The 21,211-nt window shown below is 38.7% G+C and overlaps 1 protein-coding gene across 1 annotated transcript in view; it reads right to left on the bottom strand.

Moving 5' to 3' along the window:
* LOC114070476 (disrupted in schizophrenia 1 protein-like) overlaps positions 1-17,107 on the bottom strand; it is a gene marked incomplete at its 5' end in the record, with an annotated part of 51,210 nt that extends 34,103 nt beyond the window's left edge. The window contains 3 exons of the mRNA XM_027907914.1: positions 1,052-1,175; positions 4,481-4,631; positions 17,089-17,107. Coding sequence (XP_027763715.1) covers positions 1,052-1,175; positions 4,481-4,631; positions 17,089-17,107 — 294 coding nt within the window. The remainder of the gene's footprint in view (positions 1-1,051; positions 1,176-4,480; positions 4,632-17,088) is intronic.
* Between the last annotated feature and the right edge of the window lie 4,104 nt (positions 17,108-21,211).

Raw genomic sequence — 21,211 nt, 5'->3', positions numbered from 1 at the left:
TTTCAAGTAAAGCAGTTTTCAGTTGAATATCTTGAGGTGGCTGCTCAATGTCTAGATTAAAAACAGTTTTTTTGCACAGTGATATTGTTGAACTACTCTTATATGTTAATGAAGTAAATCTAAACAATACAAAGGTGATGACTAGGATAGAAAAGATATTTTGTCAGCTAAGTAAGACTTTGTGATGATCACCTAAGGTGCTTTTCTCTCTTTCCAGGTTTAATATACATACATATATATATTTGTGTGTATACAAACACACAGATTATTATACTATTGGATCCACCAAAGCAATGAAAGTATCAAAAAAAAATACAAAGACTGTAAGATAAGAGCACAGAAAAAAAGGAAAATTAGGTCTACTAGCTTTCTAAGGTTCCATATTGCCAACTACGATCACCAAGGTCTAAAAGACACATAACTAGACAGTAAACTCATAATTTTGAAGGACAGAGGAAAACAAGACCTAAATTTTGCTTAAAAGGTTTGCAGATTAAAAATTGTACAGAAGCCATCTTAAAAACATTTCATTTGCCAAGCTACCACATTGTGACATCACGTGTCACTATAAAGCTATTGTTAGGAAATGCTGAATGTTTCATGATGATTCCTTCATCCTTATGAAAAGCATCAATCATCTTTCAGGAATAAAAAGCTGGTAAATCATGTATTTATAGTAAATCCTAATCAGAAGCGGATGAAAACTTTTTATCTTAAAAAAAACCACCAAACTTCTGAAGATCAGTTTAATATTAAAATGGCAAATTATAACATAAAGAGAACACTTAAAAAGATAATGAGGAAAGTTTAAGCATGCACACAAGCCACCAAGTCTTCTAGCTCTGCTTCTCTGTAATGAGATTAACACAACTCCTGTGGCTGCCATCTCCAATCATCACTTAGATTATCAACTGGACTACAGCCAAGGCTCTAATTGCAACACAGAAGCGAAGTTGCTACTACAATAAATTTATTTAATTCTGTGTGACAGCTTACAAGCTTTTCCCCACACAGCACTGGTTCTTACACAAGAACTCTGCAGTCCATTTACCTGTAACCGTTTCTTTTCTTGAAAAAGCTGGCTTCGTTTTGTAGCTGAAACCTGCATCCTCTCCTGGAAAGTTGATCTCAAAAGTTCTTTTCCATGACAAAGATCATTTTCTTCATGTCTAACCCTTTGAAAAAAACATGACAAAAGCTAAAAATTAGTGTTATCGACAAGTATCAATGTCTCAAAGATTAAACAGATCAGAATGCTACATGTTACCTTTAGAGGCATAACACTCCATCACCAGAATGTATGCATCTTAAACAGATACAGTTAGGGAATGAGAGATTTTTTTTCCTTGGCATATCTTCCTTTGTTATCTCAAACATTTACCCTGTTTTTACAACATGCTGAGGAAAGAAAATGGAAAACTTGTGTAGCTTCAGGCTTTCCCCAGCTTTTTCATATTTCAAAAATTTATACATCACTGTCTTGAAAGAGACAAAACTAAGGCATCTAGTTTCTATCAATACAGAGAAATATCTCTCTTAGACAGAAGTTTTGAAACTTGCCAAAGCCATTTTTGCAGCTTCTGTCAGCTTTTAGAGACTACATTAGAGATCATCTGGAGTGTTCGCTCCACGATGCCTAATTTTACTTCTCACTCTCTTGCACAGCGAGTTCTTTCAAAATTGCCATCAGCAGGTTTCCTCACAGTGGTCTGTACAACCCCCAGTTGTAAATCTTTCCGTGACTGGACCACAAGGAAATCAGTGAATTATGTTAAGTATCAATTCTATAATGAGCCTCTCAAAATGCACCTGCAAATAACGCAAATCTATTTTGCCTTGCATGTTGCTGCTTGAGGGCACATGCACTTGCAAGGCCAATTGCACTTCTGTATCCATCTCTAGAGACAAGTACATGCATTTCCACGTAAAGGGTACAGGTGCATGTCGGTATCTTGTTTACAAAACAGTCTCAAACAAAGAATGTTTTTGAAGTATGATTTCCCACTGCAATCTTGCAAAGCAAATACATCCATGCCACATATAAAACATGCATCACAAGTCTGGTTTAAGCATGATTCATCACACAATTATGATCTCCATTCACAGTTGTTTAACAAGCCTGTAGAACAAGAGGTTCTCATCTATTCTCCAGGACCATCAAAAGACAGGCATGCTTTACTCCCTCTCTTATGGGCTGAAGAAGGTACTGAAAAAAAACCAAAGTAAAACCTTGGCACTAAAAAAAAATATCATTAGGTAAAATAGACACAATGACAGGAACTGTATTTCTGTAACAACAGCACAGATCAAAGAGACATCTCTATTAGGAGGTGTTAAGGCCATCACTGTGCCTTACAATTATTATAGGTTCCTGTGGACCCAACCAACCACACGTCCCAGCAGCTCTGAAGCCACCTTCCTTCAGCTGGAGCTGCATCTTTTCTACAGAGATACATAATGAATTTCCAAGTGGCCAATCTAAGTGTAGGAAAAATTCTCAGAACTTTCTTGGAAATCCCATGTATATTTGCCCACTTGGTGCTGATGGAACAGAAACAAGATCTCTCTGATCTCATCAAACCTGGGTGACTGCACGAACACAGTGCAGTTTCCTAAGCTAAACATAACCAAGTCTGGTTTCTACTCTGCCCCCAATATCCTGTGTCAACATCAGATGCATTCACCTAAAAACTCACAATTTAATTAAGTAAAACAAAACCAGGGCATGAATTTCAGCTTCGTATATTAAACAAATAACCTGCCATACATACTTTTCATTTTAGAACATTGCAAAAAGATCAGACTGGCTTAACTACGGTGAAACTGCAATGACCTAGTCTTCTGGGGCTAGTCTGATCATCTTTTTAATTTTCCAGGTTAAAAAACAACAACAACAAAACCAAACAAGAAGTCTTGGATGTACTGGTTTTGTTCCAATTCAAAATTAAAATAAAAACTGGAGCCTACAAATTTTCCTTGAAGAAGCAGTCATGTTTTCCACTGTACTACCTAAAAATAATTTTGGAAAATTCTTAAACCTCTTTACAGAAGACAAAGTGTATGCTTGCTGTATCAAGAAGAGAGTCAGACCACAGACAAAGCAGTATAAAAGGTCACAAGAATCAAATGAGCAACACTAGTCAAACTCAAGCTCAAAGAAAGGAGTGTGCACAAGACAGAAAAGAGGATATTCATCTGACCCTGAAGAACAGCACTGCTCAGATCTGTACAAAGAGAGGAGTTACAGATCTAATCATACAAAGAACAAGAACACTTTCATAAATATATATAACATCTATTTTATATATAAAAAACATTGTATATATATTATATAGGGACAAAAATAAGTAGACTTTGTATCTGAAGGATGCTTTAGTGACTCAGTTTCTATGACACCCAAGACATCACCACCTCTAGAGCCAAAATCATTATTACAAATTAATGCAGAGTGAACACATCTTAGTGACAAAATACAGAATTGTGTATCTTAACCTTAAAGCAACGGTAAAACAGCCTCTTGGAGCCTCAGAAGGTAGAAGGAAACAGCTCTGAAGGAGTGCAGTTTGTTTTAAACCTCCCACATTAGCAGATGCTATAAATAGAGGCTAAAAATAACTTCAAATTCTCAAATTTTACCCAAAAAAACCCTATTATCTGTACTGATTTTATCTAATTTTCATGTCTATCAAAAATTACACCCAAACGTATTGACTAGCACACTGCAGCCTTTATATGTACCAGCTGCCAGAAAACAAAAGGTTTTTCTTCTTTCGTTTGTGCTATTGCATTTGAGAAGAGCTTTCAATACCTATAAAGCATCCTCTTACTTATAACAACAAGGAGTGCAGATAACTAGGAGTACAGATGAAGACAGAACGAGAAATAGAGACAATTTTTTTTTTCCTAAGCTAACTACCCCCCTTGGGTCATCCAACACATCTCGCATTCCCCCTATCTTTGAAGCTGTTATCCCTTCAAGACAAGGCTGAGAATCTATTTTTGTGACTTTGTACACTTCTGAGCACAATACTGCCACCTAACAAGTAGCATACAAAAGGAAGCTCCCAAAGATCTATTAATATAAAAAAAAAATCTGGTTTTACTTTATATTTAAATATCCTTTCACTGCCTGAAAGGGAGCATCAGAATTAACTCCACAGGGAACCGCTGCTCAAGCTGTGTTGCTGTTGTATGCTCAAACTGCCATGTCAAGGATTCAATCCCATTCCCACTCAACATCAGTGAGAAACGTTCCATTTAATTTGCCAGTTCCTCATGATCAATGTTTTTCATGGCAATTCTGAAAGAATTGCAGAAAGAAAAACAAAGGGTGTCAGGGTGGGATTTTCATAAACAAGCTCCATACTGATATGTTCGAAGGTAATTAAAACTCTTTATTAAAATTATTCATAAAGTGTATTCTGCATTTTGAGAAAAAACAGAAGCATCATTTTACATGATAATAAATCAACAAACTTACCGATGATCAGCAGCCCAGCGCAACGCTGCCTGAACTTGGGTAATGAATCTATCCAAAAAACTGCTAACTGAAGGATGCCTTGAAGGAAGTTGAAATTTTAAAGATTTTTTCTCTTTCTCCAGTTCTTCCAGCTTCCGTCTAAATTTATCAGCTAGAAAAAAAATAAAAAAAAATAAAAAAAAAAGAAAATTAAACAGTGGCAAAACGATCCTGTTTTAACCAAAGGGGGAAAAAATGTCTTTCAAAAAAAAAAAAAAATCCACCTCACAGATGGTTCTTCTTCTTCCCCTTTTGATAAAAAGTATCAGTCTGTTTTGCTCAAGGATGGATTAACAAGACTACAATGGAAAACATCAAATAACCGAGATGCTAAGCTACTTTATTCTATGACAAGGACAAAACTGCAGGCTTCCCAGCACTTTCACAGAGTTTTAATTTGACAGGGCTCCAAATAATTGGTTCAAAGTTATCATCCATCCTCTTTTCCTGGAGTAACCGCTGAAAATTCAATTCTAGTAACACTGCTAGTCTTCACTGCTTCAGTTTGTCTTAAAACTCAGATAGCAGTTACCCATTTAAATTCTGGCCTTTTAAAAACTTGTATCGTTATTAGGTCAAGAACTGAAAAACCATATCTGATATTGCAGCAGCGTGTTTCAGCGGGAAATGCACATGTAACTATAGCAATTAAACAATCATCACATTCCAGGCTCTCCTGAATTATGCTTAGTTTATCATCCAACAAAAATATTTACTTTCAACTTTAAATAAAAATAATAGCAGTCCCTAAGAGATTGCTTTGATTCTACCATAACTCTACACATTTCTTAGAGTAACCACTTCTCTGCATGTTACTTCTTATTTGTTTTCTATCCTTGTGTAGAAAACAAAGAACATCTTTCCAATTGCTAATTATTACTTCCAGTACATCTATCTTCCATTGTGCCAGCGTGCTAGCAAAATCACACACATGATGGATAACAAGACTGCCTAGTCCAAGATAGAACACCTTTGGTGATACATTAGTCAAATCAGAGAGTTTTGAGCTAATCCACAAATGGAAAACCTTTATAGTTCAGTACTTTCCTTGTGATCTCACTGCTTACAATTTTGTGTGATTAGCAATCCTTCTAACATTTTCAATACATTACTATCAGAATAACATCCACCTGTGCATGCTTTTTATTGCTTATTTTCTTTCTTTATCTTTGAAGGGGATTTAAGAAGAGGAGTCGTTTACATTTACTGGTTTAGTGAAATTATGCATTTTTACAATAATCTATCATTTGTATTGACCTCCATGCTGCTTCTGTGCCAACAGGGTGGAATAAAGACACAGAACTTACTAATGAGACTACATCTTCCAAGTCAGCAGACTGTTCCAGGGTAAACTCACTTCGTTGTTATCACTGTAGTGCAAAACGTTGGCAGAAAGCTCTTTCTGAAATGAGCACCCCACTCCAAGTACCCATAAGCATATTATTGCTACAAATGAGAAACACCTTTCCAGCAGTGGAGGTGAACCACATCTGTGGTGCATTTCTTGGGGACCGCAGCTGAACAGATTCATCCTATCCCTGTCACCACAAGGAAAACTGAAATTTGGGCCAAGATGAGACTCCAATCTCATATTTTGACCCTAAAAACATATCAGCATTTGCATGCATAATCTTGCCACTTGACATTTCAAACTCAGCCATCAAAAGTATCACTGTTACAAACTGAAGAGTAAGGGTTGAAAGGACTGGATTGTGACCAATGATCACTGAATGCCAAAACACATGGAAACACCTTCTTTTACTCACACAATTCACCAGTAGGCTTGCTGGGAGTTGTGGCAACCCTCTACAGCCACTCAACAATGCTGTCATTATTCTTCAACATAATTATGCTCATACGGTTATTTGCATGTCCAGTTGTTTCATCGTTCTACTCCTACCCATCCTGGCCCTAGAAACAGGCTATTTTTGGAAGGACAACAGATGAGGGGATCCACATGCCAATTCATTCTCTCTTTCATTAATTCTTGGCTGCATTCTGCTTTATATATTCCAATCTACACAGTATTCAATTAGTTTCTAGTAACAGACGCTTCTAAATAATTTGTTCCACTGGCATTTTATAAGTAATATGGCTGGTCATATTTACTTATCTCTCTGCACTAATTGATTCTTTTACTCTTTCAGCCTTGCTGAAGGGTTATGTCTCAAGAGACTCGAGCACCACTGAGCTGAATGCTGAAGCATTCAGCTGTTAGGATCCTCTCATGGAAAGGAAACTCCTGCCATTCGACCTTGCTGATATCTTCAGAGCACAGAGAGATCCAAGAACCTCAGTGCCAGTTGCAGAGCTGGGAACCATGCAAATAAAGCTCATCTTAGTCCAGCTTTCAGTCTTGCAGCTCAAGAGAAATCTGGATCAAGCAGAAGTAATGGAAATTATCAGAAGTCTAGTAAAGAGGATGTGAAAAAGAGGGCAATAAGCACAGTTTCTCAATCTAGCAGAGATGAAGACTGAGGGGAATAACTTCTAGTACTATCATAAACAAGCAAGCTACAAAGAAAGCACTAATACAATTATTTTCACCTTCCCTTAGAACTTGAGTCCTCAGTACAAATCTGAGATGCAGCAGAGGACATGAGGAAAAATGTTAGATATAGTAAAGGGCTAAATCGAACTGCCAAGGTTAGACAGGAAATCACCACCAGTGTTGATTTTTAGCTCAGGTACAGCTCTGGCAGAGTTTTAAGGTTGAGGCCAGAAAAAACAGTTGTGTTCTCTTCTTTTAACAAGGGCAAGTACAGGATTCTGTACCTAGGATGGGGCAACCCCAGATGTATGTACAGAATGGGGAACAAGAGGCTGGAGAACAGTTCTGGTAAAGGGTCTGACTGATGTCAAGTTGAATATGAGCCAGCGGTGCCCTGGCAGCCAGGAAGGCCAACTGCGTCCTAGGGGGCATCAGGCACAGCATTGCCAGTCGGTCGAGGGAGGGGATTGTCCCACTCTGCTCTGTACTGGGGTGGCCTCACCTTGAATATTGTGTGCAGTTTTGGATGCCACAATATAAGAAAGATACTAAACTATCAAAGACCATCCAACAGAGGGCAGTGAAGATGGTGAAGGGTCTAGAGGGGAAGCCATATGAGGAGTAGCTGAGGTCACTTGGTTTGTTCAGTCTGGATAAAAGGAGACTGAGAGGAGACTTTGTCGCAGTCTACAGCTTCCTTACGAGGGGAAGTAGAGGGTCAGGCACCAGGTCTCTTCTCTCTGGTGACCGGTGACAGGACCTGAGGAAATGGCCTGAAGTTGAGTCAGAGGAGGTTTAGATTGGCTATTAGCAAAAGGTTCTTTACCCACAGGGTTGCTGGGCACTGGAACAGGCTCTCCAGGGAAGTGGTCACAGCACCAAGCCTGCCAGTGTTCAAGAAGGATTTGGACAATGTGCTTGGCACATGGTGCTATCACAGCTATCCTGTGCAGGGACAGGAGTTGGTTTTGATGATCCTAGTGGGTCACTTCCAATTCAGAATAGTCAATGTGTTTTATGTGAACCCTTTCACCATATTTTCTAGGATTTTTCAGCCAAGAAGCAGACATGGAAGACCTTTGCTATTCCTAAGTCATCTAATTCACAGACACAACTTTCTTTTACTTTCATTTTAGTCTTTTAAGAATGTTATTCCAACACAGAAAAGCCCTTCACAGAATCCCAGAACTCACTGATGGACTTAGACATCAAAAGAAACTACATGCACTCAGATATCTCTGTCACAAAGAATGGCTTAATACTTTTATGCTCTGTCCCATACTTCACTTCAAAATAAGTTATTTAATGCACAGTTTACAAACAAAAAGCTACGCCTTCATTTGATTAAGTTCTTAAATGAAGGAACTTAAATGTATTCAGTATACATTGTTTTACACAAGTATTTTAAAATGAGGCCTAATTTGGCCTCATTAGGCCTATCAACCTTTTATTTCATTCTGCTAATAGGTTGCTGCCTTGCGGAGTTCCTAGACAAAGCTTCTACTTTTGTAGTGCAAACAGTAGGAGTTAACTCTTACATTACCCTCCATCACAATCCTTAGACCTAGTGTACTTCAGACATCCCACTCAATTTAAAGCCAGTCCAGAGAACAGGCCTGGAAGATGCCAAATGCTCTTCACAGACAGACAGGAGTTTGAGAACAATATTCTCTCCATAGATCATCTTTGTAATAGCTTTGAGCAAAAGAAGCAATTTCTGTAATTTTTAATTGACCTTGTGCTAACATCTGGCTACCTCTACTTTTTACATACTCTGATATTCATTCTACTCCCTTGAAAAAAAGGTTCACCTTATCAGAACTATTTATTATTTAAAAATCATTTGAGTAAATAATCTCAGTAAGGACAGAGCCTCATTTGCTACGTGCTGCATATATTTTGGTTTATTTATGTCTGTGCTAATAGGTGGGAAGATGATCAGTTGTGCTATTCTACAAATTGCTGGACATTAAAAAAAAAAAGTGTTTCTTCAGCTAGTTCAGCTAGGGAAGGTCATTTAATTCTACCCCACAATTCAGCAGACAACCTTCTCCCTTTTTCCCCTGCACTTCCCCCCAAAATCTGAAGGTTCTAAAACAGGATTTGTTTAGGATTTACATGCATAAGTCACACACTGCACTAAAATATTTTTTCTTGCCTGCTAGATATTTCAGAGACAGGTAGCCTTCCTACCATTTTCTACTTTCTTAAAAACTTAAAGCTTCCAAGATGACTGAGGGGTTTTTGTATACTACGCATCAAAGACAGTTACCTATTTTGTAAGAACTAAAGAAGTCTCGGGGTCAGATCGAAAGAGCTCTCTAGCAACCTGTGCCCAAGCTCACACAGTGTGCTTGTCTCCTCTTTTAGAGAGGAGACAAAGAACCAGGGTGCAAGTGGCCCCCTTCCTGTTCCTGAACCTCTAATGTCTGTCAGCCAAAAAATTTCTTATTTGAGACACCACTCTTAGATCTCGTCACTGCTTTAAGCAGGAGGAAGTAATAAAATCACCAACAGGCAGACTTCTATCCACCAGAAACTTCTTTATTTTCAGGCAATCTATGGTTTTGGTCTCCAAAATATACCATAACAGAGAACTTAAAAATTAAAAATGGTATGCCTACCCTAGTGACTACATGGACTAAAAGGAGAACATCTGCAGAGCAAAACAATTCAGAATCAAGGCCCCAACATCTGCAGTTCAGAAGGTCCTACTTGAGCCTAAGTTTAGTGTAATCCATGTATTGATGGACAGTAAAACAGTTAGCCCTTTGGGTACCTCTAAAACATATCTTCAGACTTTGTCTCACCTGAATAAAAAATAACCCATGTAGTCCAAGACTGCTTTACAATGCAAAGCAAAGCATAATAAATGGGACAACTGGAGATTCCCTTCAAAGGCTCACACACTTAATCTGAACTAAAATGATATTTGGGCCAGGGTTCATGGAATACTTCCAGCACTCAGTGGAAAAAGCAGTTCCTGTGAAGGCCAGTAAGCAGAGGCTAAAGCTTTCCAAGCAAGGCTATAACCCTCTAGGTACCACAGCTAAACATTCCAGTTCAGCTCATAAAAGGCTGGAGCAAAACACAAATGAAATTATCCTGCTTACCCACCACTTAACTTTTTCCATCCCAATCAAAAAGGCAACTTTGTGAAATTTCACACTCCACCTGTGCTCCTGAACTATCAAAACTACCTTGAGGAACAGTGGAACAAACCAAACTCCTGGCTGTTGAACATCCTTTGGAGTCAGAAGCTACTGACACAAAATTCACCCTAAAGCAGGAGGGACAAAATCTGCAGAGAGTGCTACGACTCCATAATTCCCTAGTTCGTGTGTTGTCCATAGTTTTGTCACTTTCAGTACAGGTGACAAACCCTTCCAATTCCTGCTGAGATGCTAGACTGAAGTTTGCTTCCAATTCTGGTGCTATTTAAAGACTGGTAACCTGAAGAGTACAAGAAAATAGGTCTCCTACATTCCCTGACAGACTCAAGGCATCAAGAGTAGCCAAAACATACAGCAATGACTTCATGTAGCATTCAATGTCACAAGCTTCCCCTCCTGCAGTCAACATCAGGTGTCTATCCTCTCTAATTCCTTTTCCTTTCCTAGCAGTGAGGCACCACTATACATAAATCAGGTGGGGGAAGAAAGGGAAGGAATCCTGGTACTCAAAATAATCCCTTTAAGAGAAGCAACAGAGAACAGTGTCTAAAAGATTCCTTAAAACTACTGCTCAAGCACATTCTTCGCCTCCCAGCAAGCTCTGCATTTTCCACCCATCAGTTCATACCAATTACAAGTCAGGAAATTGTTGCCTCCTTAAAACATACAACATTTCAGAATTTCATGTACTGAACATTAGTGTTGCAGCAGGGTTGGGAAGTCTGAAAGCTTCAAAAAATACAAAACCAGGCATTTTAGCCATTATACTTACTAGAAAAAGAAGCTTGACACATTGGCAGATATTCATTTCCCTCCTCTAATTCATATTGAATTTAACAGCATTCATTTAGCTTTGAATTGAAAGCTAATTTCTCAGAAGTTTCACAGATGCTTCCTCTAAAGCACAACATCAAGTTTTCCACCAACAGTTTACATCTTAATGTTGAAAAGTCTATGCTGTACATGATATTTCATCACAGAAAGGCACTAGTGGAAAGCCTGGAGTAGACTTTCACCATCAGTTTTGACCAGTGTCCCTACTTCGTAGAACATACACAGCAGCAGCATCACTGGCAGATTGTCACTCAGATCCATAATTTGTTTTTGACTCCTAGTAACAACAGTTAAATGGATTTATGGGAACAAGCTGTAGAATTCTGCGGGGTTTGTGAGGGAGTAGGTACAGTTACTTTCAACATCAGTAGGAACATAAGCAAGAAGCCACAAAGCCAGAAAGGTTCTTCCAGCACACCTCTGGGAAATATGCAGGGTGAGAGCCCATCAAGAAAACGTCAGAGTCCTCAAATGGACAATTAATCTCTTAAATTATTTGGCCAAGGTTAGAAAAACCTTCCTTCCCCATGTTACTTTCTCCTCAGCTGCAATGATGTAGGCTGAACTATCCTCACAGCTGTTCTTTATGGGCTGAGTTTAAGGACATCAGGACTATTTGGATAAACTTATATTAGTTTCCTGTAGCATGACTATTCTGCAAGTGAAGTAGTTATTATTTTCCACTATCATCTCACAGAAGAACCTCAGCTGGAGGCTCCAATTTTACTAGGCTCAGACAACAGGGGTTAAAAAAAAAAATTACTCCAATAAATTTACAATCCACAAAACAAATGACAGCTGAAGGGGCAATGGGTTAGGACAATCCATTAGGCTACACTCTGGGTGAAAATTAGGGACAATAATTTCAGTGTACCCAAAGCAGTTTAATGTCCACTGCACTTAATCTGACACTTCTGAAAAACATTAAGTTTTTGTAGCATTTTAATAGCAATTTTTTTTAATATTAGGAATTGCATAAGTATTTCACATTAGAGCATAAACTAGATACTTCCATAATTTTCTAAATGCTCAGTAACCACAATTTTTAAAGTCCCCAACATGCATAACAGTTACTAAAATAGCAGGCAGTTTTCCCTACGTAGCAACCTTTGTAATTCAGCACTGTAATTGCACTAAAAGTGCAATTCCATACAGTGTCTATCCCATACAGTCATTCTCTTCAGATTTGCTGCATTTGTAAATTCCTTCAAAGACCACAAGAGTTCACGTATAGGCATGTTTTGGAGACATTTCTCCTTTAGCCAATTCACAATACAAAATAAACAGTGCCCCATGGACTGTTTGTTTTTCACAGTCTTTCATAAACCTCAAGTTTCCAATGAAACCACTAGGATGCCTACATTTACAACATAACTTTATAATAAAAATAAGTTACAGTAACATCAAAAGATACATTAAAGGGGGGAAAAAAGCTGATTGCTGGTGCACTTTGATACCAACATTATTCTGTAAGTAGTGCTGACAGTACTGTCACTACATATGAGGTTTTACAGAAATAAAGAAAAACATGTACTGCTGATTCCAGGCTGAATCTGTATCTTTAAAAAAATCAGGTTATACAGAACAATGGCACAGACAACCATTGTGAATTAAATTCTACTCTGAAAAAGATCCCTCAAGACAAGAAAGCTGGCAGAAATCAATGCAAAGCTCCTTGGCTTGCAATGCCACTCCTTCTTTTATTTGAGATGGCTGAGGAAAAGCTTTAGTAGAGGTCTCTAACCAGTGTGCTTCACATACGTGAACTATAAGCTGTATATTAATGTCAACTGTGGACGATTCCATCCCAGTTCAGTAGGTCTCTTTTCTTGCTCCAAGAATCTCTAAGCCAACATCTGTCTTTGCTCCTCGAAATAAATGCCATGGATTGATTAGAAGACAGATGAGTCAATTAACAGTGAAACAATGCAATACTCTACAAGTAACTGCATGATATTGTGAGGTACCTGTCATTTTTATAAAGCAAGTTCTAAATACTCTAAAAAGAAATTTAGAAATCTGATGGTCTACATCTGGGCTTTTATATCAAGGGTTTTATGAGTAGAGATAGTCAGATTATGTTGGGACTTTTTTGTACCAGGCTCTATTTAAGTACATATTGTGAACCTAAAGTGCTTTGTTCCAGCTGTCAAACAAAGAAAAGGATCCTTTATTATTGCCTAACTTGAAGCTATTGAGAATACTATCCTGAAGTATACCTTTTGAAAGATCTTTTTTTTTTTTAATAGAAGTCACAAATTAGAATAGATAATATACACAGTTCCCCACAAAGGTTTATCTTCACATTTTTAAAAGTCATGTTGCAAAAAATGCACAACAAAGCAGGACAAATTCTAGGCTAAGAAATAGCAGTAATTGGTGCAGAGCTGCTTTAAGTCGAAGTTTGAAACAAAATAGCACAGATTTTTGAAGTGTGGTGTATATTAAATATTGTAAATGTATATTATTTTGCAATGTTTCCCAAGGACTATAATATATGAAAAAAAATTAGCTTGCGCTTCTGCTTAAGCCAACCGCTACAGATGAACACCATCAAAACCAGAATGCAATTAGACAACATTATCTTCCTTCTGTGGCAAGGCACACTGACTAAAAGGTATAAAATATTATTTCATATAGAATGAATATTACACACAGAGAACTACAAAGAGATTACACATGCACACGTGCAACTCCAAAGCAATTGTTCTGAAAACTGCAGCGGGGAACTCTAAAAGGAAACTCCACATTTCTAGAAACAATAGGGGAGAGAATAGATAAAGGAAGTCTTTGTGGTAACAGAGCTCAAAACTGTATATCCATTCATTATGGATGAGTACCTGGATGCCAGAATTTTACTTCTGGTTAAAGCAAATCTTTTTTCTGCCTCTCTTGCTCCCTGAATTCTCCTTCATGAGTTTCCACAATACTGCTCAATGTTTGTTCATATCCCAGGTCTCCACTCTCATATTTAGTACCTTACATGTTCTCAAATATGTACATCTAATTTTATTGTTTCTTTCTTATCCCAAGTGCTCTTCGAGACTCAAAAACTTTACCATGAAATTAAAATGATACCCTTCCCCAAGCACTCTGCATCAGTAGATAACAAAACCAAAAACTATTTAAAAAACTCTTAAACTTTTGTTTAGCCCAGCAACTTTTCCAATTTCTACAATTCATCACTGTTCTACATCCAAAAGTTACCCCATTCTGCTTTATACAGAAAAGGTCACATTCTAAGAAAGCAATTAGTAAGGGAGAACAGTTTACAAGATGTCCCAGTCAAGCTCAGACTACTTTGCCTGTCATAGTCAAAAAAAAAGATTTACAAAATTTAAAATTTCATCAAATCATACAATGGTTTAAGTTGGAAGGGACCTTTAACATCATCTAGTGCAACCCACCCCACTGCAATGAGCAGGGACATCTTTGACTACATCATGCTGCTCAGAGCCCCATTCAGGCTGACCTTGAATGTTTCCAGAGAAGGAACATCTCTCACCCCTCTGCACAACCTGTTCCAGTGTTTCAAACACCCTCACTATAAAAAATGTCTTCCTTGTATCTAGTCAGAGCCAATAATTTCTACCAACTCCAGGAACCTGAATTCAGCAGCAAAGGAAATCATTTAAGCACAGAATAGCTTCTGACTGCCAATATCTGGTTACTTATTTCCTGCCCTTCCTTTTGAACTTGGCCTCCCTAATTAATCCCTCTCCTCAACAATTCATAGGCATCCTTACACCTTAGTTTCTCCCCTTTCATCCTCTTCCCTTCCCACATCATTCACCTCAGCTAGCATCTGCTTCTCTATCTGCTTTTCTTTTCCAAAACCAGGCAAAATAAAGCTTTTTAACTATTTGACTTACACCTGCAGTTCATCTGGCTTACATATACAAATACCGAGCCCTTGACTGTTTGCTAACTACCATCTTCAACATTGCTTTCCCAAGTCTGTTTCTGGCACCAGAGCATATACACAAAACAATTTAAATACTTTTGGGCAGTGACAACTGTAGCTGGATCCTGCAACTTCCCAGGGAAAGCAAAAAAATAAAATATCAAATACAATATCTGCAAACCCTTTTTTATTCCACCCCTCCAGAAACTGTTTCATGCACACTTTGTCCTGTTGATCCTGAATTTCAAGACATCCTATATTTTCTGACATTTCCAAAATGGCACCAACTTCTGAAAAAAAAAACCAGAAAGTTTGTGGGGTTCATAGTACTGCACAAAGTAAACTTCTCTGCATAAAGAGGCTCTCAAGCTGAACTGGATCAAAGCCACATCTCACTGAAATAACCTCGGAGGAGGCACTTCCTCTGCTATCAAGTCATACGTCATGTTCGCAGCTTTGCAGCAGTGTAACATTTTGCCCTGCAAGTCACCACCTCCCTACAGAGCACTGCCCTGAAACAAAGACTTTTCCTGCTCCCTACTCATGTTTTACAGTCCTTTTCCTACAGACTTACTTCTGTGAATTGTTCCACAGCGTGAAAATTGGAGGACCTTCCCTTAACTGGCACAGAAACACAAGGAAGACAAACGGTCCCCAAGCAAAGGTCTCAGGTATCCGTCTCGGGTAACGACTCCATAGTGGAAGTGATATACATTCACAGATATATATAGATGAGTTCATTCAGACTCATCTAAAAACTTTAAAAAAAAAAAAAAAAAAAATCACCAAAAAAACCAGGACCCAGCAGGTTTGTATTCTAAGCATTGGTTCGGTTTTGTTGAAGTATTTGCCCGTTCATGGCCTGCAAGCCTCTGTTACAGAAGGTGAGCAGATATAACACACAACATTCATTTATAAATGATCAACTTTGTACAGTGGGGCAACAGGGCGAGAACGGAGCTGACAACTCAGAGGCACCACCTCAGAAACAGACCTATACCAACCCATCATGGCACTGGCAGAGTAAATACACTCACCACATTCTAACTGTTGGCAATTTTGACAAGCTTAGTCTTGGAGCCGCTCAAATTCCAACAGCAGGGAAAAAGACTAAAACTACTAAATACAAGGCAGGCAACCACACCACACCACGTGGGGTATAGTCAGAATATGATGAAAGGTTTAGATTACTTGGCTCAAAAAATGTTCTGCAAACAAAGCAGTGTAGGAATATCTCAAAAATCTCTGTTTCCCCATCCTCATCCATCCTCCAGTATTTTTACAGGGTTTTTTTTTTGGGGGGGGGGGGGAATTATCAATAGCCCATGAGTATTACAGGAGGAAAAACAACAATTAAGAGTTGTTTGATTTCGCTATAGGAAGCTGACAAAACAAGCTGTTTGTTCTGCATAAAAAAGATTTACATGAACACATGAAAAGGATTCACATAAAAACTTCACCAACACAGGTATATTTTTCTTATTGCTGCTTCCCATAAGCCTCTCAAAACATGGAATGCTAACCATAATATCACAGGAACCCACAAATCACAGGCATAGTATAAGAAAAAAGAAATAAAAGGAAAATCCCAGGAGCAGTCACAGGCATAACTAAGATGGCCCATCTAGAAAGAGTAACTTTTCTTAGTCCACAGTTTCTTCTTATGAATCTACACATACCTAGACTTTCACACACACACACACACACAAAAAAGGCAGTAGGAATATGCAGCATGGTTTCATGGAAAAGGTTCTGCTGTGGCTGCAGCAGATGGCTTGAAGTCACACTGTGTATTCTCCCATGGACACCAGTTCTACAGAACAGCATTACAGGATCTCAAACCAATTTCTTTCAGCTTCTAGGTCCTCTGTCTGTAAAAACACAGATAGTAACAATTGCTCCATAGGGGCCTCATTAGGCTTAATTAACACCTGTGTGAGATCCTCAGAGAAAAGGATTGCTGTAATTATACAATTTGAACTCCTACTTGCATAGGAAACCTTGTATTAACCCTTTCATAATTTAACCTTTTCATAGACTATTCCATATAAAAGACTATCACATGCTGCTAATTTCAAAAGCAGATGAAGCCCATCATCTTTCCTATTTGAGCAAATGGAATCCTGGAGTTTTTTGGAGTTTTTTGTTTGAAATCATTATTCCTCACCTCCTTCTTTCCTTTCACACACATGCTTCAGTTTTTTTCACATTTACAAAATTCCTTTCATCCTGGCTCTGAACTCCTGGAAGTGTTTCAAGTGTAAGAATCGCTCCTCAAACACACAGGGCAGTGGGTAGAACTGCACAAGTGGATACCTGTCGCAGAGGTCAGCAGGGAGAAAACCAAAGGCTCTCTAAGGTGGTTCCACAGCCCTTTAACTCTGTTTTGGTCCCCACTTCACCAAACCAGTTACGAATGAGACGACATCCCATCAACTACCAAAGGACTTGGAGGCCTGGCTGGATTGCATTCACATGAAAACAGCAGCGACCACCCAATGACAGCCACTGCAAACAAGTCCAACCTCCTCCAGCATGCAGATCCACAGAACAGCCTCCAGCATGTCCCACCTGAGTGGAACACAACAGTGCTAAGGCATCTTCACCAGTCCTCATACTTGAAGCTACGAGCCAGTAAAACTTTACAAACAGGCTCACTGCCTTATCCAGCCTGAGCACATGAAGTTTCACTGCCTCCAGCAGCCTCTCCCCGCTGCTCATCAGAGCCTCCTCAGGCTGGAAATTAAAGCTGCCACACCAGTACTTGTGTTGACAAAGAGCCAGGTGGTAAGGGGAAGCACAAATGGGACTTGGATGGGAGCACCTCCTAGCAACCGAGCTCAGGGAGACGTTTGGCCATTGTCATGCCCCCCAGAAGCGGTTCAGAAAAAGCAGGTGCTCTAGAGAGGACAGGGGAATTGCCATTTTACTATGAAAGGGAGAACGCCTTTGAAGTGTGATCATGTTGTAGGCCCCAGAATTGCAGCGCACCAGAGGCAGGTTCTGCTTCCAGCTACTGCAGCTGAGCTTTCTACGTCTCCTGCAAGCACGTAAAATAAGTGCATTAAAGCCTGCTATCTTCTGTACCATGCACTGACTACAAATTAAAACATTGCAAGAAAAGAGTTTTTATTAACAGACAGCTTCACAGTAACTCTCTATTTTCTTCATGAGTTACAATCAAATAGTATTGTTGCAGTAGTGAATCTTGCTATGAATTTCACTCTATGTCAGTACACTCACACAACCTGTTTTACCAAAGCAAAATAAACATTTCTGTTCAGCTTCCCACATTGACTCTGTCCAGCAGCATCCCCTGTTGTTGAAATTGTTTGAGTAGATTGACTTTAATATAGTACTTGCTCGTTATTTCCATGTGTGTAAACAGCAACCTCTACAAACACCTGTTTTTCTCCCTTCCAAATACCTCCTGCAAATGCAACAGAAAATAGCTGAGCTGCTCTTCCCTCCCACACCCATTCAGATCCTTTTTACTTTACCTCAACTGGACAGCTTGAGAAGAACTGTGGTAAAATATGTAGATCAGACAGATGGCATTTGCTGCTCTTTTATCAGTCCTGCTGCTCAGTGGTTTCAAAAAGCCATCACAATTCATTACTTGAATAGTCTCAGATAGATCCTGAGTTCCACTACAACTTTTATGTATCCATTTGGAAGCAGAATTATTTTATCTATGGGAAGTATCAAAAGCTTCCACCACAGGAGAGATACAGGATTATAATAAGATACCTGAAATACCTGACTTTTGTTCTTTGCTTTCTCCTTAACAAGCAAAATCCTCTGCCTCTTATTTCAACAGACCTGAAGAGCAGCTGACATCTGCATTTCCCTTCTGGAGCAGTGGGGCAGGATGGCTCAATTCTCCTTTTATGGTTCTCTTTACACTCCATCATCACCCTAGAGTGGGCTCATAACTCCTCCTCACCATCAGAACTTCTCTCTTCCCACAATTATATCCGGCCATAACCAAAAAAGACATATCTATCTCTCTCTCCATCTTGAGGTGGCATGCATGTACATATCTATGCACACATATCCTACCACTCTCTTGAAAGACATGTCCTTCCTTGTCAGACACAAAATTGTTCATCTGACTTTTATTCCTCTTCCTTTTATAAGACAAGTAGCAAGGCTAAAATATAGGAAACCATTGTTATTTCGTTACAAAGCACTACAAAAATAACAAAAAAGAGTTAAACCAATAGATTTTACTCTGAAATTTAGGTTTACTAAAATCTCAGTTAACCAGTGCTCAAATTGCAATTTAGGCAGCAGTCATTTCTAAGCAAGCTGTTCCCTAGTGATGGAAGATATGCAAATAACTTCCATCACATTATTTACTAGAGGCTCCACATTTCAACACATATCTGCTTCCAAACAATAAGCTCCCACCAAGTTAGTGTTCCATCAAATCTGTCAATTGCAACTCATTTGGTGCTACAGGACAAGCTGACACATTGCATAAAGGTCAAGTGGAAAAATGTCCCTTCCACTACATCGATGTCTAAATTGGTAAAGGTCACTCCGTCCAATAATTGCCACTACAGAAACTGACTTTGGTGTAATCTACATGATAGAGGGAAAAAAAAAAGCAGTTGGAGTACTTCATTTTTTTCCAAGACATGACAAACTAACATTACTGTCATTTCATGATTGGAGTTCAAGGGGCTTTAGAGTCTTTAATTAAAACTCCAAGGACTGCAGCATGGCAAGTGATGATACACCCATTTTATGACCAAGCTCACCTGAAGTAGACTGCAGTAGTGTGCTTAAAGTTAAAACAGCAAAGAGCAAATATTATCACGTAGCCTAAAACAAAACCAAAAAAGGAAATCTGTTTTGGGGTTGGTTTTGTTTGTTTGTTTGGGGGTTTGTGTGTTTTTCTGGGGGTTTGTTTGTTTGTTTGGGGGGGGGGGTTGGGGTTTTTTGTGGGTTTTTTCTTTTTTCTTTTCTGTTTTGTGTTTTTTTTTTCTTTAGTTCCCTATTCCTATATCAAAATCCATTCTCTGTCATGAAAACTTTTTTCTTTTTCTTCAAAACTATCACTCTATCATGTGTAAATACAGCATGTTGTGAAAGATAAAATTAACATATACAAATACAGAAGTTAGCATCAAGCCACTTTAATGCTAGAACTGAAACCTTAAGGCTAAGTGAGCAACACCCCAACTTACCCAGACACATGACCTTTGTCACCCAAGGAAGCCTGGAGTTGTGTTGTGCAATGATGGAAGAGAAAGGAAAGGAAGATGTTCAGGTTCACCTCATCCTACTACATGAATCCAAGTGCAATTCGTATCCAACTCTGTGCATTCTCAGCTTTCATTACTAGCAAAAGATTAAAAATTGAACACTAGCACATAAGATTCAGATCCTGTATCGTCAAGACAAGTTTGGAAGAAATTTTGCAGTTACTGAAAAGAGTGGTAGAAATATTTTACACACTAGACTCTAAACCCAGAAGCAATATAGCAGACAACTGATGCTCTGATTGTAAGCACTAAGCTTCTGGAGTTGCTGCAAAGCTGCTTAAATCTTAGTAGCCTTCCCAGATGCTAGTTGAATATAACTAAAAACTGCCTGCATACTAAGTAAGCTTTATATTAAATCAAGAAGTAACAGCTTTCTGTTAAAGCAACAAAAGTTACCCAGAGATAGCTGCAACTCTGTCCCTAAGATACAGAATAAACATTAACTACATGAATGTCTCCAGAATGAGGCTAATGGAAATTATATCATCCTTAATAAGAGAATCAGGCCATCCTGTCAATAAGTACTCTAAGAGATACAGTACCAGGTAACTGAAGCCACATACCTCTAATTAAAAGCATTACTGCTCCATTAGGAAAAATTTGGCATAGCATAGTAACATAGGTTTTCACTTCCGCAGGGAAGAGGAGGCTGGAAGCTGACCAAGGGACAGGATAACATCCTTCAGACCTCTTCACTGCCACTTCAGCTGCCACATGCAAGAATGGGAGTGACGTCTGTTTTACCCTCTGGCAGGTGTCAGTTGTTGAGTAACAGACAGAAAATATAATTTTTAAGTCTTTTAGGTTAACAAAGCACTGTGTTTGATGAATTTCCCTTGAGATGTGGATGCTTTAACTGTAACTGCATTGACACAATACAATATTCTGGAGAATAAGCCTCCCCATTCTGGAAAATATTATTTTTTTACTTGGAAATTTCATCAAATAGATGCATTACTGTGTAAATAAAATTTGCCCTTGGCCAGCTGTCTCCTAAGTGAAGAGGTGAAAGTTTAA

Source organism: Empidonax traillii, unplaced genomic scaffold, assembly GCF_003031625.1.
Source record: "Empidonax traillii isolate 1590-97213 ecotype Southwest subspecies unplaced genomic scaffold, ASM303162v1 scaffold1573:size99210, whole genome shotgun sequence".
Taxonomy (NCBI): domain Eukaryota; kingdom Metazoa; phylum Chordata; class Aves; order Passeriformes; family Tyrannidae; genus Empidonax; species Empidonax traillii.
Note: the sequence above shows the minus strand (reverse complement) of the source record. Positions and strands in the feature narration are given on the sequence as shown.